Source organism: Drosophila subobscura, chromosome E (assembly GCF_008121235.1).
Source record: "Drosophila subobscura isolate 14011-0131.10 chromosome E, UCBerk_Dsub_1.0, whole genome shotgun sequence".
NCBI lineage: Eukaryota > Metazoa > Arthropoda > Insecta > Diptera > Drosophilidae > Drosophila > Drosophila subobscura.
The window spans coordinates 344,444-370,628 of NC_048531.1; the positions used below are offsets into that span (position 1 = coordinate 344,444).

General features: G+C 43.4%; 1 protein-coding gene across 5 annotated transcripts in view; it reads left to right on the forward strand.

Annotated features, from left to right (window-relative positions):
• LOC117892558 (protein O-glucosyltransferase 2) overlaps window positions 1-24,464 on the forward strand; it is a 74,359-nt gene extending 49,895 nt beyond the window's left edge. For 2 of the 5 annotated variants that reach the window (XM_034798871.1, XM_034798872.1), the window contains 2 exons: window positions 22,311-22,497; window positions 24,063-24,463. In XM_034798871.1, coding sequence (XP_034654762.1) covers window positions 22,311-22,497; window positions 24,063-24,254 — 379 coding nt within the window. In that variant the 3' untranslated portion in view covers window positions 24,255-24,463. Of the gene's footprint in view, window positions 1-22,310; window positions 22,498-24,062 lie in introns of all 5 variants that reach the window. The other 3 variants (XM_034798873.1, XM_034798877.1, XM_034798874.1) reach the window with 3 other exon arrangements.
• Window positions 24,465-26,185: the final 1,721 nt, after the last annotated feature.

Here is a 26,185-nt window from a genome sequence, read left to right on the forward strand (position 1 = left end):
AAAAGTAATGGACTTTCGGAAACTCAACGAGAAGACAGTCGCCGACAAATGCCCCATGCCGATCATCTCAATGATCTTAGCCAACCTGGGGTCGGACAAATATTTCACCACACTCGACATAAAATCCGGTTACCACCAAATAGCTTTGGCGGAGTGCGACAGAGAAAAAACCTAATTTTCCGTGAATTTTGCCGACTGCCCTTCGGTCTTCGGAATGCGGGAAGCATTTTCCAGAGCGCAATCGATGATGTTTTGCTACGTCTACGTCGATGACGGCCCAAGACGACCATGTGAGACGTGTTGATTGGATACTGAATAGCCTATACGAGGCAAACATGAGAATAGCTCAAGAGAAGTCACAAATTTTTTAAAGAAAGCGTCGAGTACCTCAGGGTCATTGAGACAAGCAATGGCTCAAAGAAAGACCGAGAGAAGGTAAAAGGTAGCCAGCATTACGCAAAGCCAAATACAGTTTTAGAAATTAGGTAATCTTTGGGCCTTGCCAGCTACTACCGTTGTTTCATAAAAGATATTCTCAGATATTCTGAAATGTGAAATGTCAAAGAAAATCGAGATTGACCTTAACGAGGCTCAGCGCCGTTCGTTCCAAAAGCTCAAGAACATCCTTGCATCAGAAGATGTAATCAGTTGATGTATCCTGACTTTAAAAAACCCTTTGACTTAACTACGGACGCTTCAGCCTATGGCATAGGAGCAATCCTTTTCCAAAATGGGAAACCAATCACGATGATATCCCGAGCTCTAAAAGACAGGGAGGCAAACTACGCGACTAACTAGCGTGAGTTGCTGGCCATCGTGTGGGTCCTAGCCAAACTTCGCCACTACCTCTATGGGGTAAGGGACATAAACATCTTTACAGACCACCAGCCGCTTACATTTGCGGTGTGTGAAAGCAATCCCAACGCTAAAATAAAGCGCTAGCTCGCATTGACGAGCTTGGGGCCAAGCTTTTCTATAAGCCAGGCAAAGATAATCACGTTGCTGTCGCACTGTCTCGACAAAATGTCAATGCGTTGGAAAGCGCCATACAGTCGGACGCAGCGTCGGTTCATAGCGAGGTATCGCTGTCCTATACTATACAAACGACAGATAAGCCCGTCAATTGTTTTAGAAACCAGATAGTCCGAGAGGAAGGCCAATTCCCTCTAAAGCAAGTCTTCATTCTCTTCGGGGAAAAGACTCGGCATATCGTACACTTTACAGACAAAGCCGCCCTTGTCGCTATCATTAAATCGATAGTAAAGCCGCAGGTCGTAAATGCGATCCATTGCGTTTTCCCAACTCTAGCATGCGTTCAGCATGAGTTGGTAAGAGCCTTTCCGTCGACAAGATTTTGGCATTGCAAGAATCTTATCGCAGACGTATTTGATGATAATGAGAGCCGCTCAGGAAAATGTAAAACAGGTTAGGACCGATTACTATTTTCCCAGGTAGGTAGTCATGAACTGTAAGATTTGCTCCCGAGCAAAGTATGACAGACACCCTAGGAAACAGGAGATGGGCACGACGACAATTCCTTCATGCACGGGAGAAATGCTGCATGTTGATATAGTCTCAACCGATAGGAAATACTTCCTGACATGTGTGGACAAGTTCTCGAAAATTGCCATCACGCAGCCAATAGCTTCCCGCACCATTGCGGACCTAAAGGCTCCGCACTTATAGCTTATGAATGTATTCCCTAATACAAAGCAGATATATTGCGACAACGAGCCCTCACTTAATTCTGAGACGATCAGGTCTCTTTCTCAAAATAACTTCGGAGTCTCATCCCAACGCGTCTCCACTCCACAGTATCTCGAACGGCCAGGTGGAAAGGTTGGAACCTTACTCTGGTGGAAATTGCCAGGTGCCTCAAAATGGCTAAGGGCATCACCGACACCGTCGATCTATTCTTGCAGGCAACTGTAGAGTACAACAGGTCAATACATTCGGTCCTAATAAAAGGCCAGTACACATTTTTCACTCTGCTGAAGCAGGTGCCTACAAGGAAAAACAGAATAAGGTTCAAAAAGCTCAGATTATGCAAAATAACCGAGTAAACTAGACGCGACAATGCAGAGTTTTTAGGGTAGGAGAAAAGGGGTTGGTAAAATCTAACAGACGCCTCGGGAACAAGTTGACTCCGCTATACGTGGAAGAAGCTGTGGAGGCGGACTTGGGGACAACAGTCCTGATTAGTGGGAGGGTGGTCCATTAAGACAACATTACAATATTACAAATTTCTCTGGATACTTGACCTCTTTACAATAGTTGTGGCCCGCATCACTGACTACTCTCACTCCCACTATATTTCCATCACAGATGGGACTGTACTAGTGTGGGAGGAGCTAGATTACATTAGGCACACCACAAACTTAACAGAATACGGATGCATTGCTGACGAGACCGCTAAGATGACAGACCTTTTCATGAGATTACTTTTGGAAGCTGACTCAAACCATGTCAAAGACATGCTAACCAACAATGGGATTCACCATGGGAGAGAAAGGAGTCTAGACTTCCTAGGGACGGCCTTCAAGGTAGTGGCCGGTACACCAGACGCCTCAGACTTGGAGAATATTAGGATTACGAAAGCGCAGCTAGTCCAATCGAATAATAGGCAGATTTCCATAAACACGAAGATTCAGGGCCAACTAAACACTCTTACAGATACGGTGATAAGATTCTAAGCATAGAACAGAAAGGGAACACTTCAACACTGCCCACTTGTACGAAACACTTTTAGCCAGAAATATAATTCTTATCACAGAATTACATAGGTAATTTAATGCTCACAATCACCTTGGCCAAAGACAAATTGGTAAACCCTTCTCTACTTGACCATGCTAACATAGAAACCATCCTCACTAAAACAATTCTAAAACAGGGGTCATAATTTCAAATCTATTACTTAGAAGTATCCAGTATTAAGGTCTTACAATCAAATAATATTATCCATTTTATTATTGGGTACCCTAGAGTAATTTTAGCTTGTAAGAAGGTCACGCTATTCCCGGTTGAGCACAACGGTACCATACTGCAACTTAAGGACAACGTCGTGGTCGAGTGCGGAAGCCAGGTGTGGGCCGTTACGGGCTGCACCATTACTACTATCACCACGTTCTGAAGAAGGGAATCGGAGGGCTCCTGCGCGCAAGGTCTACACTCCGGAGGCACAGCGCATTGTCGCTCTCAACCCAGCCACCTGGAGCCCATCACCCTCGTGGACGATGGGGTCATCATCATCAACAACAGACCCTTCTTGATCAGTTGTGACTCCGATACGTTGGTTTAAACCTCCGGGACGCAACTAGTCGCCTTCGACGACTTTGCCATTATTAACGGCTCCCGTTTTCGGAATAGCCTCGGTGCTTGCCATGAACATCATGGAGCACCACAAGGTCCTGAGTCTACCATTCTTACACCAGCTCAGCGAGGACAACCGCAACTACGTCAGGGAGATTGAACGATCCACAATGGGCAAGGTGAATCCCATCCTTACCATTGGAGTAGGAGTAACCTTCTGTGGAGTCATCGGCATCATCCTCTATCTCAGATCCCTACTCAAGAGGAAAAGGGAGTTGGTTCTGGTCAACGCAATCATAGAGAACTTGAGAGGTTCGAGGGCGACCACTCTTGTAGAGGGGGAGAAGTTAACACTCCCCACCAATCGCAGGGTATCGGCAAGTGCAGTGATAGCAGTGTTTTAGTTGTCGATTTACATAGTTTTACACTCATATTCTACCGAGCCTGTAGTGCCGGCAATAAAATATCTGAACATCAATATCGTATCTCATATCCGTTGGCCGAAGCCACCTTAGAGAAACTTAATAATTTACATATACCTTATTTACATCTTAGAATAACTCAGTTTTTATACCCGGTACTCAAAGAGTAAATAGGGTATATTGTATTTGAGCACAAAGTGGATGTACATATGTAACGCACAGAAGAAAACGTTTCCGACCCCATAAAGTATATATATTCTTGATCAGCATCAATAGCCGATTCTATGTCTGTCTGTCTGTCCGTCTTGTTGAGCGCCTGGATCTCAGAGACTATAAAAGCCAGAGCCTCCAAATTTGCATCCAGACATCTGTATGCTCACACTGAAACCAGTGAATTTAAAAAAATTAGTTAAAAGCTAATTAGAGATATTAGTTTAATGCGAGTTGCGCTCGAAGCTATCAGAGCTAAAGAAGTAAACAACCACTGCAATTAAATGACCAGTAACTGCCACGACACAGAACAGATCTTTGTTTAAACTAAAAGAAGTCGAAGGTACCGTCTCCATATTCTCATGAACAAATAGCCCAGATGTTGATGGTAAACGAGTTAGAACAATGTCCGAAAACAGTGCAGTTGAGTAAGATTCAGTTGTTTATTTATTCGAAACAGGTACTAGGCGGAACTGCTAAAATTATTTGAACGCAGGCAGAAAAATATTAGAGATTGGGATTTACTTAAGAAATAATTGAAGCAGAAATTTGCCGTTCAAATATCCTTAACGCATGATAGGTCAACGGGTACAAAGACAAGTTGCAACGTTCCTCGAATTTGTGTATTCTTTAATGGATTCTTTGATGGTGTATTCTTTCTAGAACTGAACAATGTTCATCTCGTAGTAGAATTTCAAGATCTAGTAAACATAGGTGTCAATCTCCGTAAGATGGGTAGACGTGTTTTCCTTAAACTAAGTAATGAGGTCTTGACAGGAAACCTTTGTCAGAATATGAAAAGACCTGGTACTGACTTTTGGTAGCTTAACTCTGCCAGTGCATATTGAAGATGATATGACTTTTGACGAAATTTTAGGCAGAACTATTTTGGATAGAATCGTTATGAAGGAAACAAAACGTAGAACTGCGTTCATGCTCAGAAGTAAATCGGAAAAACAAGATAAATAATAAACTATGAAGGACGGTTCATGCAGCGACTTCCATCTCAGGTATAAAGTAGTTTGAGAAATGACTTCTCAGATGATGGAAAACAAAGGGTGACAAACAAGTCACAAAAGGGCTAGTCGAGAAAATCGGTGTAAAAGATAAGCCAAGATATTGCGAAAGGACTGTTAAAACTAGAAAGGGTATTGGATTTAGCTGAATTTAATGAGGATTGGACGTTGCAACCTGGTGAGGAAAGAAAGTTATAAAGAGTGGTATATTAGATACCATCGAATATTCGATAAATTCGATTCGAGCTAGTCGTGGTACCGTCAGTAATTGAGAACGAGGTTATTTCGAATGTGCTTGTCAGCTAAGAAGACGAATAATATAATAGAAAAGTCATACTATATCCCAGAGTTTAAAGAGAAAGTTCAATGGAGGTGTCAGATGCGTTCTCGTGAATGCAAAGCCAGGTAAAAAGGAAGGGCTGCTGAAATTTGTTCATGAAAAACATAAGGAGATAAGAAAACGAGGAGGAACGTTGTGAGACGCGTCTTAAGCCGCGTCACAACTCTTATACCCGGTACTCAGTACTACATCTGCACCTTAGCGGTTATTTGTCAAATTTTACATTTTCTCTTCATCTGTCATCTACATCAACAACACTACTCACGCCAACACGCTCCTTTAGCTCGCCACCCTCCCCTAGAGACACACACTGCAGAGTCAGGGCAGAGGCAGCGGCAGAGTCGTGGCAGAAGATGAGTCAGAGACGTGTCAGGGGAAGAGGCCTCTGCCACTGCGCGAAGCAGAGTGTGAATGAGAGAATGTGTAAAAGCAACAAAAGCTGCTGGACAGGGTGGGTTTAGCCACTGCAACTTAATTTCTTCATTGTGGCCAATCATTGTGGATCCAATCGAATCCCAATTTGGTGATCAGATAGATATGGTCATTCCCTACGGAATGGCGTTTTTAGTTTTCTTTTATCTTTAAAATTGTAGATTTGGGAGGTTTTCGCCCTTTTGCGGGGGCGGAAGAGGGCGTGGCTCATTTTTGAAATACACTTGTAACAGTGTGAGCATACAGAAGTATGGATGCAAAATTTGGTGGCTCTAGCTTTTATGGTCTCTGAGATCCAGGCGCTCAACAAGACGGACGGACAGACGGACGGACAGACAGACATGGCTCAATCGACTCGGCTATTGATGCTGATCAAGAATATATATACTTTATGCGGTCGGAGACGTTTCCTTCTGTGCGTTACATACATTCACTTTGTGCACAAATACAATATACCCTATTTACTCTTCGAGTACCGGGTATAATAAGAAAGATAAGGAATAGAAAGTGGACGATATATGTAGTTGCGATTAAGAAAGCCGAATAAGGAGTGACCTAAACCTCAAGGGAAAATTCTTAGGACCGTATAAGGTAGTAGCTACTAAGGAGCAAGAACGTTATTAGGTAGAAAGAGCCTGAGTCCGAAGTATATGATGCAATGGCCTGGTTCGTCTCGGGGGCCGAATGTGGTTTCCGAATCTGGCGGGCAATAACAAAAGGTCGAGCTACTAGTCACTAGCAAATAAATCGAAAACCCGATCGAACGTTATTGTGAGCGGGTCCTTCTTGTCGGCATCGTCAAGAAAATAAGAAATCATAGAAATATTTCAGTTCATCATATCAAGTGACTTTATTGCAGAGGCAGGACCTTTGCGACCCTCGACGTTACGGTCACATTTAACCGAGGATGTGCAGGTTCAGTCCTTGACTTCCCTTCGTCACGAGCTCGCTATTTTCCTATCCAATTGGCGACTGTGTAATCACAGTAGCCCACAAACCGGGTTCGGGTTCTAGATTTTTTTGAGGCAATGAGCGGCGTGACAGTCAGAGGGCCAGCGCAATACCTAAAATACCTAGGGATCGTGATGGACACCAGGCTCTCGTACAGGAAGTGTATGGAGTACGCCAACGAAAAGGTGTCACAGACGTGCCGAGCACTCGACCAAAGGTCGCAGGTCCCACTGGCTTAACCCGGATATCAGGGTGTGCCTGGAGCAGAAGAATGGACAGGTAGACTTTTATGTTGCTCAGATGCTGAACGGTCACGACTGCTTTCGGTCGTACCTGAAGCGGCTTGGCCATGAAACGGAGGATTAGTGACTAGCTTGCAGGAGCTGCAGCTGCAGGAGCAACTAGTCTGGAGAACAGTCTCGAGAGTTGATTAAATTGATGATTAGAATACAGCTCATGTGTATGGTGGCCTCAGTACAACATACATCAGGGCCGTATTGAATCAGTGGAGAAAAAGTTTTTACTTTTAGCCCTGCGTGGCCTCAACTGGGATCCAACTGTGAGACTGCCATCCTACCGTAGTAGATTACATCTAACAAACATTCCATTCTTAGTTGTCCGTAGAAAAATGCTTGGGGTAATATTTATGCACAATTTGCCGCATAATCTTTAAGATTCCCATTAAACCAACTAGAAACTTGATCCACATCCTCGAATACCCGAATTAAGATTGGCTCAGATCTTTATAATAGCCAGAATGAAGAAATTCAATTGCAGTGGCTTCACCCACCCCTTCCAGCAGCTTTGATTATGCTTGCTTGTTGATGTCATTCTTTCTCGCTCGCACACTCTGCATCATGCCAGCTTCATATAAGCGAAACGTCACCGCTAAATGTGCGTCTTGGAGTCCCAGGTCTCTGCCTGGAGTCCCGGCTACAAGTATTAGTGCGTGTAGAACACGCAGCTAGAAGCCCAAGCTACATGGGTATTAGTGCGTGTAGAGAGCGCAGCTAGAAGCTACATTTGTATAAGTGCGTGTACCAAATGATTTTGTAGCGCTCCAAACCGGTTTTGTCTTCATTCACACGGACACGGCAAGCAATCTATGTGTTGGTGCGTTGACTTGCTGAACTGCGATGGAACGAAAATTCGATTTGATGATTTGATTTTGTTTTCGGGGCTTGGCGTATGAAATTGACCTGCCGCAACATGTGCAGAATGAGGGGTGGGGGTTGGTGGCCAGACCCTTGGGGGTTGGAAAAAATAAATATATCAATAAAAGTTGTTACCAATAAAATATAGTAAATAGCAATAGATCAAGAATATATATACTATATATATATATATACTGTATATATATATTCTTGATCGGCATCAATAGTCGAGTCGATTAAGCCATGTCTGTCTGTTCGTCCGTCCGTCTGTTTCTCCCTCCTTCACTTCCTTCGAGTGTTTGCGAATAATTCTTCCGTCCAGTTACGCCTGAATTTTCGCGAGGTGTTGCATTCGAAGGAGATCGATAGGCAAAATACCGGATTTGGCAGTATTTTCTTGGAGGTTGGCAGGTCGATAGGCGAAGGGGAAGGCGGGCAACGGTGCCGGTGAGAGAGAGGGGGGAATTTAAGAGAGGCTCGAATATTGCGGGATCCACGAGCCAGTTCACCTATACCCTCAAGAATGCCATGCCATGCCCTTGAACTAGGTTCAAGGGCAATAGAAGAGAACAGATCAGCTGCAGTAAGAGGGACTGCATAGGGCAGCTTGCATTTAGTTGAAAATTAAATATCGGCGGTGTTGGAGCATTTTTTTTGTGTGACCGTGGAACAACAAAAAGTTCGGAAACAAATCGGGAGAAGAAAACAGACCTGCGGGAAAATCTAGAGGACCCTTTTATTAGCATATAATTAGGAAGTGAGTCCATTCCAAAGGGGAAGAATCCCAAACTCAATATTTTAAAACCCATAGAAGATAGATTGAACCGGCAGGCCTCCCGCAGATAGGCAAAAATTCCATCCCCTGGCCCGAGAATCCAAGTCACGCCTGTGCACGGGCGCGAGCCCGCCGCCGCAGCACCAACAGATAAATAAATTAAATACACAGCCCGCAAAAACATGCATACATAAACACCTATGTCTGGACGTTGATATGCAATGACTGCACCATCAAGTGGCCCATGCGACACCAAGCCAAAGCCTGTTACGCGCGGAACCCAGCAGAACGCAGCCCTCCTCCCGCCCAACCGACCGAGGGGCGCTGCCGCATGACACGCGGCGCGATTAACCGAACCGGTCGCGAGCATGCAGGAAAGATAGATGTTAGGCTAATATCCGAGGAAAATTAGAACTAAACACAACTAAACTAGAGCAACTATAGCTAAGCAAGCAAAATTATTAAAGTCAAAAATTAAATTAACTACGGAGAGGTAGGCTAGTATAAGAGATTTAAGAAGAGGAAGGGAGTGAGTCGAGGATATAATGTGATAGAGAGAATTATAATCCGAGCATAACACTCTAAAGGGTTCGTGCAAGGCATAATTCGATCTACATATTGGAAGGAACAAAGGAATATAGTTTCTAGTGGGTCTAATGGGAATCTGTCTACATCCCCCTTGATCAAGTTGTGCATAAAAATTACACCAAGCATTTTTCTACGACTAACTAATTATGGAAGATTTATTAAAAGAAGTCTACTACGGTAGGATGGCAGTCTCACAGTTGCATCCAAGTTGAGGCCCCGTAGGGCAAATAATAAGAAGTTTTTCTGTACTGATTCAATACGGTCCTGATGTATGTTGTACTGAGGGCACCATACACATGAGCCGTATTCTAAAATCGGACGAACAAGCGAGATATAGAGAGTCTTCGTTATATAGGGGTCATCAAATTCCTTTGAAGCTATTGAGATCAGATTGCAAGCGAGAGTGAGATGAGATGTCCTTATACTGGACACAGAGCTTAACATCATCCGCATACATAAGTATTCGAGAATTTGATAAGACAGAAGGCAGGTCATTAATAAAGAGTGTGAAAAGTAAGGGCCTAAATGGCTACCCTGTGGTACTCCAGAAGTAACCAAGACAGGTAAAGATAAGGAGTTTTTGAAAAGGACCCTTTGAGACCTAGAACACAGGTAGCTAGAAATCCATCTCAACAGATTGGGCGGAAACCCTAGAAGGTCGAGCTTTTGTGCAAGAAGAGAGTGGTTTACAGAATCGAATGCCTTACTGAAGTCAGTGTAAATAACATCCGTCTGCAAGTTACCTTGGAATCCTTTAATGACAAAGGAGGTGAACTCTAAAAGATTAGTGGTTGTTGATCGTCGCCGTATAAATCCGTGCTGAGCTGGAGATATAAGTGATTTGCAAAGATGTTGCAAGTGCGGAGTTAAAATTTTCTCGAACATTTTAGGAATAGCGGATAACTTAGATATACCTCTATAGTTTTTGGCGTCAGACTTGCTACCTTTCTTATGGAGAGGAATTATAATGGATTCCTTCCAGATAGGGGGAAAGCTAGAAGAATGGATGGAAAGATTGAAGAATTTAAGCAAAGGTCCGCACAGAGACTCGGCACAGTACCTGAGTACACAGCCGGGAACTCCGTCAGGGCCCGGTGAAAATACCGGCTTAACTAATTCAAGTTCATGAAGTAAGGAGCCTTCATTAAACATAGGGCAGAAAATGCCATTCGACCTTGGTAAACTATATGGATACATAGTGCCTGGGTAGCTTTCCTGGGAATAGGTGGTTTGAAAAAATTGTGCAAAAAAGATCGGCGATTGCCTGATCATTGTTTGCCGACATATTCAAAAATGATAGCGAGGATGGATGTGCGTATGTGCTACGCTTACTGTTTACACAGCTGTAAAACTGTTTGGGGTCGTGTGAAAAACGTTTCCTGCATCGAAGGAGGTAGTTCCTATAGCATTGAGCATTAGGTTAGGTTAGGTTGAGGCGGCTGTCGGGGATTGTCAGAGACCCGACACACTTAGGCCGGTTTCGGCCCATTGTGATACCGCATGTTTCGCTCCCTTCTCTCCCGTGAGACCCTATTTTATCCATTATCCCATCCGGATGCCCTTATGAAGCCTGCGATCCGTCTGGGACTTATTGTAGACATGTCCGAAATGTCATTTAGAAAAGGAGCGCCCAAGTATTGGAGTCTCCTTCTACTGAGAGCCGGGCAGGAGCAGAACAGGTGTTCCACAGTCTCCTCCTCATCCTCATCTCTACAGCTTCGACAGAAATCGTTATAAGGGGCTCCCAGCCTGTTTGCATGTGTGCCTATTAGCCAGTGTCCCGTAAGGGAGCGTATGACTGAGCTGCACCTCTTTTGTCTGGACGTTGATATGCAATGACTGCACCATCAAGTGGCCCATGCGACACCAAGCCAAAGCCTGTTACGCGCGGAACCCAGCAGAACGCAGCCCTCCTCCCGCCCAACCGACCGAGGGGCGCTGCCGCATGACGCGCGGCGCGATTAACCGAACCGGTCGCGAGCATGCAGGAAAGATAGATGTTAGGCTAATATTCGAGGAAAATTAGAACTAAACACAACTAAACTAGAGCAACTATAGCTAAGCAAGCAAAATTATCAAAGTCAAAAATTAAATTAACTACGGGAGAGGTAGGCTAGTATAAGAGATTTAAGAAGAGGAAGGAAGTGAGTCGAGGATATAATGTGATAGAGAGAATTATAATCCGAGCATAACACTCTAAAGGGGCTCGTGCAAGGCATAATTCGATCTACACATTGGAAGGAACAAAGGAATATAGTTTCTAGTGGGTCTAATGGGAATCGTAAAGTTTACGCGGCTCAACAAGTCAGGGCTGTCTACATCCCCCTTGATCAAGTTGTGCATAAAAATTACACCAAGCATTTTTCTACGACTAACTAAGGATGGAAGATTTATTAAAAGAAGTCTACTACGGTAGGATGGCAGTCTGACAGTTGCATCCCAGTTGAGGCCCCGTAGGGCAAATAATAAGAAGTTTTTTTCTGTACTGATTCAATACGGTCCTGATGTATGTTGTACTGAGGGCACCATACACATGAGCCGTATTCTAAAAATCGGACGAACAAGCGAGATATAGAGAGTCTTCGTTATATAGGGGTCATCAAATTCCTTTGACCACCTCTTTATAAACCCAAGCACACCCATGGCTTTATTTACCATGGTAGAAATGTGTTCAGAAAACTTTAACTTGGGGTCTAGTTTAACACCAAGATCATCAACTAATGTAATTCTCTCAAGAGAACTACCGCAGAAGGTGTAAGGTGCCAGTAAGGGGCTGGAGCGATGAAAAGTCATTACTTTGCACTTCGAGGCATTAAGGTGTAACATATTTGCGCAACACCATGACTGAAAGCTATTGAGATCAGATTGCAAGCGAGAGTGAAATGAGATGTCCTTATACTGGACACAGAGCTTAACATCATCCGCATACATAAGTATTAGAGAATTTGTTAAGACAGAAGGCAGGTCATTAATAAAGAGTGTGAAAAGTAATGGCTACCCTGTGGTACTCCAGATGTAACCATGACAGGTAAAGATAAGGAGTTTTGAAACGGACCCTTTGAGACCTAGAACACAGGTAGCTAGAAATCCATCTCAACAGATTGGGCGGAAACCCTAGAAGGTCGAGCTTTTGTGCAAGAAGAGAGTGGTTTACAGAATCGAATGCCTTACTGAAGTCAGTGTAAATAACATCCGTCTGCAAGTTACCTTGGAATCCTTTAATGACAAAGGAGGTGAACTCTAAAAGATTAGTGGTTGTTGATCGTCGCCGTATAAATCCGTGCTGAGCTGGAGATATAAGTGATTTGCAAAGATGTTGCAAGTGCGGAGTTAAAATTTTCTCGAACATTTTAGGAATAGCGGATAACTTAGATATACCTCTATAGTTTTGGCGTCAGACTTGCTACCTTTCTTATGGAGAGGAATTATAAAGGATTCCTTCCAGATGGGGGGAAAGCTAGAAGAATGGATGGAAAGATTGAATAATTTAAGCAAAGGTCCGCACAGAGACTCGGCACAGTACCTGAGTACACAGCCGGGAACTCCGTCAGGGCCCGGTGAAAATACCGGCTTAACTAATTTAAGTTCATGAAGTAAGGAGCCTTCATTTAACATAGGGCAGAAAATGCCATTCGACCTTGGTAAACTATATGGATACATAGTGCCTGGGTAGCTTTCCTGGGAATAGGTGGTTTGGAAAAATTGTGCAAAAAGATCGGCGATTGCCTGATCATTGTTTGCCGACATATTCAAAAATGATAGCATGGATGGATGCGCGGACGTTCTACGCTTACTGTTTACAAAGCTGTAGAACTGTTTAGGGTCCTGTGAAAAACGTATCCTGCATCGAAGTAGGTAGTTCCTATAGCATTGAGCATTAAGAACAGTGAAATTTGACCGAGCTATTAAGTAATTAGAAAGAGAAGAGGGAGAACCAACTTCTTGAGATTTTTTAAATAGCTAACCTACTCCTACTGAGTTTGCAGAGCTCATCGGTGCGCTTCCTATTGATGTTAGGCCATGTTTGCCGAGTTATGCGACTTAGTGGCACAGTTTGCCATCTGTCATTTGTAAGTTTCTTAAAATGTTCTTTTATTCTGAGCTTGCAGGTGGCCATTGGCATACGAATATCCTCCTTATCATTGAGAAGGGGGATTGTTGTTCCAGCTCTGGCCAGCTCATCTGCTATACAGTTGCCTTCAATGTCCTGGTGGCCCGGGACCCATATTAGGCTGATGACGAACTGATAAGCCATCTCGTGAAGAGATTTGCGACAGTTCGCAACTGTGGCCGAGCTTGTCGTTATCGCATTCAATGATTTGATTGCAGCTTGGCTATCACTATAGATGTTTATGTGAGTCGCCTCAGGGGTTAGTTCCTGAAGACAGCTCAAAGCTTCCTTGATCGCTATGACCTCCGCTTGGAAGACACTGCAGTGATCCGGGAGCCTGAAGGAGTAGCTTATGTTCAGCAGTTCGGAGTATATTCCTCCTCCGACCTTGTTGTCCAGCTTTGAGCCATCAGTAAAAATTTGAATGGCTTCCTTTGGACCAGGTGGTCCCTCAAGCCAGTCGTTTCTGTGAGGGATGATTGTCTCAAAGGGGGTATCTGTATACTCCCTCGGAACGCAGTAGTCCGTTTTTGCAGGGACGATGTTGTTTCCATTTAGGATGGATGCATGGCCGGTGCGATGTGACACCCATTGGTCGGAGTCTCTGAGACGGATTGCTGCCATTTCTGACTGCTCCTTACCTGCAAGGTCAGGGCTCTGCAGGCAAAGTATAGCATTTAGCGCATCCGTTGGCGTTGTGCTCAGAGCTCCACTGATGCTTAGGGCTGCAGTTCGCTGCACCTTGCTTAGTTGTTTTGTGATGGTCCCCTTCGATAGGGCAGTCCACCACACTGTGACTCCGTAGAGCAGTATTGGTCTAACTATTGCTAGGTAGATCCATTGGACTATTCTTGGGTTCATGCCTAATTTTAGCCCAATGGCCTTCTTGCAAGTATAGAGGGCTATCGTAGCCTTCTTCACTCTGTCTTTGATGCTTAGGTTCCAGCTGAGCTTTTTATCAATTACCAACCCTAAGTAACTGGCACTGTCGCTGAAGGAGAGCCTGCATCCGTTTAGTATTGGGGGGTTGAGGGGCGGGATTTTGTATTTGGTTGTAAACAACACAAGTTCTGTTTTAGAGGGATTAATTCCCAGTCCACGCGACTTTGTCCATTCTGACAGTCGTGCGAGCTTTGCGGTCATTAGCTCGCAGAGTGTTTGAGGGAATTTTCCCGAGAAGATAATGGCAACGTCGTCCGCGTATGCTACCACCTTGCAGCCCTCCCCTTCCAAGTCACACAAGATCTTATTGACGGCTATGTTCCATAGAAGGGGAGACAGGACACCGCCTTGCGGGTGTGCCTCTGTTGACATACCTTGACTGAGTGGACGATCCCATTGATGATGTCACTGTCCTGCATGTGAGCAATTGATCTATGAGCATCACCAAGTGACGATCCACCCCCAGGTCAGTCAGTGCCTCTGTGATGGCTCCCGGTATGACGTTGTTAAAAGCTCCCTCAATGTCTAGGAAAGCGATTAGGGAGTATTCTTTGACGTGAAGAGATTTCTCTACCGCCGAGATTACTTCATGGAGTGCCGTTTCCTTGGATTTCCCTTTTCGGTAGGCATGTTGAGCGCCTGACAGCCACTGAGGTTTAATGGTTGTCCTCAGCTGCATCCCGACTAGTCTTTCAAAGGTTTTAAGGAGGAAGGACGATAGACTTATTGGTCTGAAGTCTTTTGGGGTTGTGTGTGAGGGTTTCCCCTGCCTTGGGTATAAAGACTATTTTAGCCTTTAGCCAAGCGCGGGGATTTTTCCACTGTCAGTATCTTCCTGAAGATACTTTGGAGCCAGTTGATGGCCACGTCCTCGGCTTTTTGTAGCTGAGCCGGAATGACTTGGTCCGGGCCAGGCGATTTGTAGGATTTAAAGCTGTTTACTGCCCAGCTTATATTCCGTTTTGTGAGGATGTGCCCCATCGAGGTTTCCGGGCCTTCACTTGGGGTGTCTGCCGGCTCGATGGTCGTACACCCAGGAAAGTGAGTTTCGAGAAGAATGTGTAGGGAGTCCTCGCTAGAGTTTGTCCACGTACCATCAGTTCTCTTGAGATATCCCACCGAGGGGATGTTTTGACAGGACCTTGCGTAGCCTTGCGGCTTCTGACGTGTCCTCAATTTCGAGCAAAATTTATGCCAAGAGGCCCTTTTGCTCTCCTTGTTTCTTTTTGTATAGGGCTAGCTTACTTTTGTAATTTTCCCAGTGCGCTACCTCGCTGCTGCTTTTGGCTCTGTTAAAGAGAGTCCTGCAGTCTTTTCGGAGGGTATCTATATGTTTAGACCACCAGGGGGGTTTCTTTTTCCCTCTTGGTTTGGTCGAGGGGCAAGCTGCCATGAAGGCCTTATTGCAAGCTTCCGTGAAATTGTCCACAAGACGATTAAGATCGTCTTGTGTATCCGGGCATTTTGTGGCTAGGGGGGAGAGTAATTCCTCCATTTTTGCGCTATACGTATCCCAGTTGGTTTTTCTTGGGTTTACATAGCTAGTGGGTATGGTGCTTTCGAGCGATAGGATTGTCTCGATGTACCTGTGGTCGGAGAAGGAGTGGTCCTCTAGGACTCTCCAGCTTTTCATAGTGTCTAACAGTTTGTGAGATAGCAGAGTGAGGTCAATAACCTCTTGGCGGTTTTTTATAATGAAAGTGGGGTCATTACCCCGATTTCCAATAAATAGGTTGGAGTTAAGGATGAAGCTAAAAAGTGACTCACCCCTTACATTTGTATCCGAGCTCCCCCATTGGGTGTGATGAGCGTTGGCATCGCAGCCTATTAGTAGGCTTGTGTCCGACCTCTCGCTGTCGCTGACAATCTTGCGAACGAGGTCACTGGGAGGATCGCTTTCCTCATGAGCCATGTAGGACGACACCAGGTTCAGGCGTGTCCCTTGTAGCTCTAGGCTGGCCGCCGTGTTGTCGCCGTTGCTAAAGTTGTGGAGCAGAAAGATATTTAAGTGCTTTCTTGCTAATATGCAGGTTCTTATTTTACCTTCCGTTTGGGCTACAATTAGGTTGTAGTCCTTTGTCGCTAATCCACAGACCCTGCCTCCTACCACCCAGGGCTCTTGGATTAGGACTATGTCTCCTCCGCTCGCGACTAAGCGGAGTATAAGAGCAGCGGATGCTGCTTTACAGTGGTGGAGATTTATCTGCAGAAGCCTCAGAGACTTCATTAGAGTCATTCTCCACCACTGTTATATCGGCGTCTGAGTCGTCGAGGATGTCGTCCCGACACATCGCCTCAAAATCGAGCAGCAGCTCCGTCTCCGAGGAGTAGCTCTCTAGGGCCGGCTCCGGCTCCGGGTCTACTTCCGATGCCTCGATCTCCGAGGCAACGTCCTGCTCAACTGGTTTGTTGACAGAACGCGCCTCGGCCGCTGCATCCGACTTGTAGACCTTCATGGTCACCGAGCTGAACCCGAAGTTTAGCTCTCCCCTGGCTGCCTCGATCGGGGCTAGCGATTCCTTGTTCAGGATCACAACCGCCTGATTTGTGGGGCCCTTTGATGCCTCCACTTTAGCCACCTTCCAGTCTGAGGTTGGCAGTGTGGGGTTGCATCTCTGCAACATCGTTAGGATCCGCTCGGGCTCCTTGAACGTGGCCGGTACCCATATACGGGCTCTTGGCCTACTTGGCACCTCGCTCCAGTCTACAGCGACGAGCTTCGCCCCTGCGTAGACCTCACCGATTTGCGCCACCGCAGCTTTGTATAGCTTCACGGAGCGCTCATCCTCGCAGGCTACCACTTTTATATTTCCCTGGAACCATCCCATGTCCTTGCAGACTGGGGTGGCCCAGGATCCTTCTCTAGAAGCTCGAAGCAGCGGTCGGCCAGTGCCGCTTCCACCCACTTCCATTGGCTTCTGAGTATTTTCCCCTCCGCGCTGCCTTTATCGAGAACGCCTATCAGCGTCCTCTCCTTGGCAATCTGCGCGAAGGATACGTTAGGTAGAACCCTGGATCGCCTCGCGGCAGGTCCGGGCGTCTCTTGAGAGCGTTGCCTCTTCTGTTGTGCGGCCACCTTCTGTGGCTCCACACTGAAGTTGGGCAACACCGTCGAGGCCCATTCTACTTTTTCAGCCAGTCTGCTGTCGGACTGACTTCTTGGCTGGCGTTCTGCCGACGGAGTATGTGCCCAGCACTTCTCTTTTCGGCATAGCTATACTTCTTGGCTTGGACGCTGGTAGATGGCAAGTCCTCACCCGCCGCTTCACCGGAAGGTTGAGCAGCCGCAATATTGCTTAGCTGCCCTACCATGGTATCAGTTTTGGGTGTTGACTTTCCACCCATCCCAGGTTTGGGATGGGATCCACCCGGATTCGTACCCGCGTCTTTTACCGTGCAGGTCTTTTCTGCGTCTGAGCGGATCGGGCCAGGCCTTTGGGCCGCTGCCTTCTCCCGCTTGGGATTTCTCCCTGCAGGCATTTGGGGAGTGCCTCTCTCGTTTTTGTTTATTATTAGCAATATTTAATTTTTCCATGTAGTTCCCACGAGCTGCAGAGAAGGGGAACGGTCCACCCCGGCAGAGCTCTGCGTTACCCGGGTAAGGCATAATTAGAACAGGGGGCTGCCAAATCCCTGAGCTCTCCGTTCACGACTGGGCTAGTGTTTATACCGGGCCCCCAGACAGGCTGACTCTTAGCACGGGTCGAGTGACACCTTAGTCCGGCCCGGTGTGAGGTGAGTGTTGGGGCTAGGATGTGGGTAGGTGTTGTGTAGGGATGGGATTGTGTGAGCTACTTAATGAGAGGCGGCACCACAAGCGCATCGTCAGTGTTGCTGCGTCGCGAACACCCGCTGGCTGTCCGGGACTGCTTATTTCGGTACTCTCCCTCAGAGCCAACTTAGTTGATGCTCTTTAGGATGCCCGCCTATTCGCAGCTGACCTACCCACTGGGGTAGGCCGTTCGCTATCCGCAACCTGCGACCCGTCCGGTGGCCTCAGCTAGGCCCCCTCTGAGCCACCTCAAAGCCCAATAGGATCATCGGACATTGTGCATTAAGAACAGTGAAATTTGACCGAGCTATTAAGTAATTAGAAAGAGAAGAGGGAGAACCAACTTCTTGAGATTTTTTAAATAGTCTTGATTTTAGGTTCTTTAGACAGGATAACTCTTTGGTGAACCAAGGAGGTTTCGCAGATCTAGTCGGACATGAGAGTGGGACACACGTGTCAAAAATTGTGTCAAGTACATTGTACCAATCAAAATCCCTAATTAAGTTATTGAGCTTCGTAAAATCGGCTTTACGAAAGCAGCGGACGCGTTCAGAGCCTACCCGCACGATCCGATACATTAGGTCCAATATCTACCGACACTTCGAAAGTAGGATGATAGCAGTCTTCAGGAATAGTGAGCGGGAGTGCTCGTGTTAACAACGCTAAGGTCGGATCCGAGACAAAGCACAGATCAAGCAATCGACCCAAGGAGTTTTTCACATGGTTGACTTGAGACAGGGATAGGTCTAATAAGCCATCAATAAAATCATGTCGTGACATGGGCACAAGGTTATTTGACTCGTTAACCGAAAACCAACCAGTACCTGGCAGGTTGAAATCCCCAAGAACTATTAAATGGTCTTTGTCAGATAGCGAGGAAGATACAGTTTTTAAGGTGGACAAGTGCTGCTCGAATATTAATACATCCGAAGTCGGTGGAATATACGAGCAAGTGACATAAATAGACTGGCCGGGAAGAATCAGTCTAACACAGAGGAATTCCAAGTCTTGTGAAACCTGGACTATGAAGTGAAGTGAATATATTAAATATAATATTTAATTTATTAACCGCCCCATTTATACTTATAACCGAATTTATGTAACCATTTATATGCAGTTTTTGTATTTATATTTACGTTTATTTATTTATATTTATTTACCCCTACTTATTTCCACCCAGTTCTAGTGAGTTGAGGAGGCGGGAGTAGGCGGACGCGCCACCAAGTTTTAGGGTAGGGAATATTAATTAGGTATGTGTTAAGTTTTTGAGTTACAAATTATAACGTTTTGAAATGAATTGCTAGTGTGTTTAGTATGGGGGGGAAAGGGGACCACAGCGGCGAAATGGAGATCGGCTTCTGCACTTGGGAAAGGAGATTTTTAGCTGTTCTGCGTCGGAGAGATGTGTTCGTTAGATAGTAGAGTAAAGTCCGTTGTATTTTTTTTTAATTATCGTTTGTTGGTTCGAGATGTCCGAACAGTTTGTTTGTTGTGTGAAATGGGGGCCTGGGAAAAACCTATCCCTGGGATGACTGGCTAGCCGGCCTTGCCCCAACACCAATACAGAACTTTTTTAGCCATTCCATAAAGCGGATAATGCATCTATAAAGTGTACCCAAACACTTTGTGGTTTTACCTTACCGTTTGAAAAATTTCACATCCGTCATCTCCATAGATTTTGACGAGCAATACCTTAAACAACGCCCTGATAATGCACCTGATGACACATGATTTTTTGTTTCGACTTTTCCCGAATTTATGAATTAAATATTTCGTAAAAAATAACTCACAAAAAACAAGATTTTTGCATTTCAAAGTTTAAACTTTTGCAAACGGTAAGATAAAACCACAAAGTGTTTGGTTACACTTTATAGATGCTTTATAGATAAACTAGCTGACCCGGCGAACTTCGCACCGCCTAACAGTCAATGAATGTCGTGTTACTTTTTAGCTGAACTAATTTAGGCTTTGATGAACGTAAAACAAGGATACAAAATAATATGTTTATATAGATAGAAACAAAAAAGTACCAACTTGATAGCGCGTGATTTCATCGTTGGTATGGCATGTTTGGATACCAAAAACCGCCATGTCGCTCTCTTTCGTGACATATTTGCAAATGTATTTAATTGGCTTGGCTAAAGCAGTCTTGAACAGCCTGACCTTAGAGAATTGCTCTCTTTGTAGCTGTGTTGATCCCTTGACGCCTGTCAAGTTGTTCTTCCATATTGCCCATGAAGTCTATTTGCAAGAATTTATGCTGTGCATCTTCTATAGGTTGCAATGATCCAATGCGATGGTAATAGAATTTTCATTCAAGCACTTTGTGGTAAACGACATTCTTTGTTTTTGGTCAGGCGCAAGAACAAATAAAACGGATGGTTGCCGACACGTGAGCATGCCACGTACAATTGACAATGAGAAAAACATGCATTTTCTAGATTGAGGCCACAAATAGTCAAGGATTGGCACTGTGATTTCTTGATCGTCATGGCGAAGGCAAGACGAATCGGGAATTGATTTCGTTTAAACTCAAAGGGCATATCCGTTGGGATCATCGGAATCCTTGGAATAAGAACTTCCTCATCTTTAAATTTTCCGTTAAGTATCGACGCGTGAATTACATTGCTCATCAGTTTTCTTATCACCAAACGCGTTCCATTACACAGTTTGGGTTGGTTTAAATTTCTAAGCATGATGACTACCGAGCCAACTTTAAGTTTTAAATTGTGCGGTGGTAAACCAGGCACATCCAAGGAGTTTAAAAATTCAGTTGGATAATTAGTGGCTTCTTCTTCGTTTGTTACCTTTGATTTGATTTTGAATTATAAGATTGAGGTCATCTACATATTTATTTTTAGCGGCCAAAATTGCTCGCTCACTTAACCATTTAGTATTTTTGTGGTTAGCAATGTCGGATTATATCTGTGTTCTTCGATAATTTCCGCCCCAAATGAAGTCATTTGGAAACAGACATTGTATTTTTGAGTGTTAGCTAGAAAATGTCGTGATTCTAGTGTTTCGCCATAAAGCAGGGAACACAATGGCTCTGGTGGCGGGACCAATAATGGTAATTTCACTTTACCACTAAGGCAGCACAAACCAGGCGTTTCACCAGCAAACTTCAATTCTCCACAATGCTGGCAAACAACCTCCATTGGACCAAAGCAAACTAAACGATGCAAGCTGTAATCGATGGTGCATTATACAGAAACGCTGCTCGATTCAAATCAATACTTGACCCATTTCTCCTTGCACTTCGAAGATTATTCCTCTGTTCATCTGTACGATAAGCTCGACGATTTCTCTCTCTTTGCTCTTGTGTTTGAGAAGCACGAATTAAGGCCCTTCTTTGCTCCATACTAACGCAGCGCTGTTCTCGTGCAATTTCAGATAATTGACTCGCGATATTCCGTTGCCTAATTGCATTACGGCTTCGCTGGGAAAGATTAGATCTTCTAGGACGCGGCATTGTTATTAAAATGATTAATAAACGAGAAGGGACGTGTGAGACGATTCTTACGCGTCACAACTTTTATACCCGGCACTCAGTACTACATCTGCACTTTAGCGGTTATTTGTCAAATTTTACATTTTTTCTTCATCTGTCATCTACATCAACAACACTGCTCACGCCAACACGCTCCTTTAGCTCGCCACCCTCCCCTACAGACACACACTGCAGAGTCGCGGCAGAGGCAGAGCCGTGTCAGGGGCAGAGGCCATAAACAGCGCGAAGTAGAGTGTGAATGCTGCGGGACGGGGTGGGTTTGGCCACTGCAAATTAATTTCTACATTGTGGCTATAATAATGATCCAATCGTATCCCAATTTGGTGATCTGATAGATATGGTCATTTCCTACGGAATGGCGTTTTTAGTTTTCTGCTATCTTGAATTGTAGATTTGGGAGGTTTTGAAATACACTTGTAACAGTGTGAGCACACAGAAGTATGGATGCAAAATTTGGTGGCTCTAGCTTTTATGGTCTCTGAGATCCAGGCGCTCAACAAGACGGACGGACGGACAGACGGACGGACAGACAGACATGGCTCAATCGACTCGGCTATTGATGGTGATCAAGAATATATATACTTTATGGGGTCGGAGACGTTTCCTTCTGTGCGTTACATATGTACATTCACTTTGTGCACAAATACAATATACCCTATTTACTCTTCGAGTACCGGGTATAAAAAGACAAATCTAATATGGTCCTAAATTTATCGAATACCTGGTAAAATATGCTATAATATGTTTAAGTTAAGAAACTTATTTATTTGATTACAGATATGCCCAGTATTCTCACTTTAAAATACACTCAGAGGCGGATTACTATAAGCTTGAGATCGATGGATATGAAGGAAACGCAGGCGATTCGCTTAACGATCCATGGTATGGATCAAATAATAGTCCGTTTTCTACATACAATAAAGACAATGATCGAAGCTCGCTCAACTGCGCAAGCATGTTAAAGGTAAGGAATATGTATTACTTATGAACAATGCGTAGGCCAAGTATACAAAGAAAGGCTAAAAAATGTTCGGAACAGAACCTAAATTCTCTCTTCAATAAAGTCTATCATTTCACTACTGGGCACGATTTTGTCGCTTCGATCCAGACTAACTTTTTCTGAAAGATATGGGGCTTAGAAATGCTTTGATGATAATTTTCATACCCGGTACTCGAAGAGTACCACAAAGTGGATGTATGTAACGCAAAGAAGGAAACTCTTCCGACCCCATAAAGCATATATATTCTAGATCAGCATCAATAGCCGAGTCTATGTCTGTCTGTCCGTCCGTCTGTCCGTCTTGTTTGTCGGCTTATTCTCAGAGACTATAAAAGCAGGAGCCACCAAATTTTTACTCCAGACTGCTGTGTGCTTACAAGTGTATTTCAAAAACTATCCACTCCCCTTTCCGCCGCCACAAAGGGATTGGGCACATCTATAAGATAACTGAATTAGATTGGATCATTATTATAGCCAGAATGAAGAAATTAAATTTCAGTGGGCACCCCCGTCCCGTATATATATATATGTATATATATAGGAACATTTTTTGCATTTTGCAGTTATATAAAGTAGGTTGAGATGTCCCCTATCTAAGAGAATTGTTCCTTACTCTTACAATTTTGGCGGCTCTCAATAATTTAGCAAATTTTTCGAAAAAGAAGCGAAATTTAACGACATCAAAAATAGCACTACAATTTTTATTTTATATAAACTTTTACTTTTCCGAGCTTTTTGATATATTATTTTTTAATTGATATAATAATCGTTGGTTTAAGTCGTTTGTAAACAGATAGTTACAAAATATTAGTTGTTATGGGTCGTCGAAAACACTTTAAGGTAGAAAAAAGCAAAGGATCAAAACTTATACTCCAAAAGAATAAATCTATCCTTATGTGAGGTAAATAGTAGGCTCTTCATCTAAAATGATTCGTAATGCTTAAAAACATGGTTGGTACTAAAAAAACTGGTGAAAGAATTGGCGCAATATTCACTTTTCGGTTGAAAATGCTGTTTTCAGAGAGCTTTTAAGCGGGCCACAGAGCTTAAAATTGATCTTACAAAATTTCCAAAGATAAGCAAAGCTAAATCTAGCTTAAAAGAATATAAATTAAGTGTTCAAAGTCTGAGAAAAAAATTCAGTTTAGCAAAAAAACCATTGTGCAAATAAAAATTAGAGATAAAATAGCGTGTTGGCGTGAGAAGTGATGATGTAGATGACAACTTGATTCAGTGTGATATCACACGAGTCTTTACGCAAAATTTGGTGACTTTAGCTCTTATGGTCTCCGAGAACAATACGTCAAACAAGAAGGGGAGACGGCCGGACAGACAGACATGGCTATACCGACTCGACTACTGATACTGATCAAGAATATATATACTTTATAGGGTCGTAAACGCTCCCTTCTGTCTGTTACATTTTTCGACCCTATTTACCCTAAATACTCTTCGAGTACCGGGTATGAAAATAATACAAATCTAGTTAAATACTATTACAAAACGAATTTTCTGCATTTATCATTTAGGGGGGCTGGTGGTGGAAGTCCTGTGGCCGTGGTTTAAATGGACTATACCTTCATGATCCTCAAGATCTAACTGCTCGTCAAGGAATTGTATGGTTTCGTTGGAGAGGCTGGGACTACACACTAAAAAAGGCCACGATGATGATTCGTCCCCGAGCACCGCAACCACAGTCAATGATGGTAACGTCTGTTTAGTTAATTGAAGAATTGATTCTCCAATTGTTTTGTTGTGTTAAAAATATTTTAACCTATTTTTAAATATGTACTGTAGACTAATTAGTTAAAGTAATTTATATATTAGATAATTTTCATATGTACAGCTCATGTTCCAAATTGAACATCTACTATCACAGAACATTCTAGCTAGTTAGAAAATGACCTGTATGCAAATAGATATATACATAAATATATTGTAAAAACCATCCCTTCAAAAATGTAAGGAAGAAGTTTTATAAAAATATATGTCAAAAGATTTAAATATTTTTTCTAAGCATGCAAATAAATGCACGAATTTTATGAATCTTTTTGATACATTTACGAGACCCCGAGATATCCTGCCGACTTTTCGTTCGTTCTCTTTCGTATTCATTTGTGCGTCGGTTAGTTGTGTGTTTGTGCTTTTTCTTTTTGTAAGTACGCCCTCACTATTAGCCGCTCTCTCTTGTAGTTGCGCTTCTGCCTTCCTCTCTCTAGCTCGAGTAACTGTTCTCCCTCTCTCGCTCTCAATACTTTCTGTGCAGTAGCGCTCGCTCTAGCCATGGTGAAATTACTAATAGGTGACGGATTCACCACAGTGCTTCTCATTCGAGGCCCATAAATCTTGTCAGTTGTTTGCCAAACGTCGACGAAAGAGGTTGTGTAGCGCACGAATTTTTGCATTGTCTTCTTCTTCTTTTTCTTCATTGACAATGAAATTAGAATTAGACACAAAAACCAAAGAATTCTTTTTTAAAATGCGGATAAAATTCCGTATTAAAAATTTAAATAGAAGAATTAAAATTCAAAAGCAGAAACAAAGACTAATTGGTCAAAAAAAATATCTTAAGATTTTGTTATAACATACCTACAAAAATGTTATTATTTGTTTTGAACTATTTCGTTTCATTTATTATCGAACATCTTTTCTTTGCTGTCATCAGAAACAATAAAAACGAAGAGTGCAGAACGTAAAACGTTTGCTATCTGCTAGAGAGAGATAGCTTGCCTCTCTGAGAGCTGAGAGAGCGTGGTGAATAAGCTTATGGTCCAAAGCTTATAGTTCAAAACAAATAATAACATTTTAATAGGTACATATGTTATAATAAAATCTTAATTTCATTGTCTTCCGATTACGCCTTCATTCGTAAACAATGAAGAAAAAGAAGAAGAAGACAATGAAAAAATTCGTGCGCTACACAACCTCTTTCGTCGACGTTTGGCAAACGACTGACAAGATTTATCGGCCTCGAATGAGAAGCACTGTGGTGAATCCGTCACCTATTAGTAATTTCACCATGCTCCACTCAGCTGACGACGTTACCTATTAGTAATTCTACCATGGCTCTAGCTGTCGCTGCGTTTGTTCTTCTCTCCTCTCTGCGCTCAACTGCTTTCGATCACGCTATAAGCTCTGCTTATTTGCATTTGTCGGCACACTGGTTCCACTGCTATTTGTTTTTTGAGAAAATAATTTTTATTTATTTTTTTTATTTGTATATATAACTAGCTGACCCGGCGACTTCGTACCGCCTAACAGTCAATGAATGTCGTGTTACTTTTTAGCTGAACTAATTTAGGCTTTGATGAACGTAAAACAAATTAAACAAAATAATATATTTATATAGATAGAAACAAAAAATTATTTTATTATGATGAATGATGATGAATACATACATACATACAGAATGAGAATAAAAATAAAAAATAATAATTAAGTACTTCAAACTCATGTCAGAAAAAAAAGATTGAAAACTATGTTGTGCAGATTGGGGGAAAAAAAAATAAAACTCGGATTAATTCATTAATAGGATTTTCATTCAAGCACTTTGTGGTAAACGACATTCTTTGTTTTTTTGGTCAGGCGCAAGAACAAATAAAGCGGATGGTTTGCCGACACGTGAGCATGCCACGTACAATTGACCATGAGA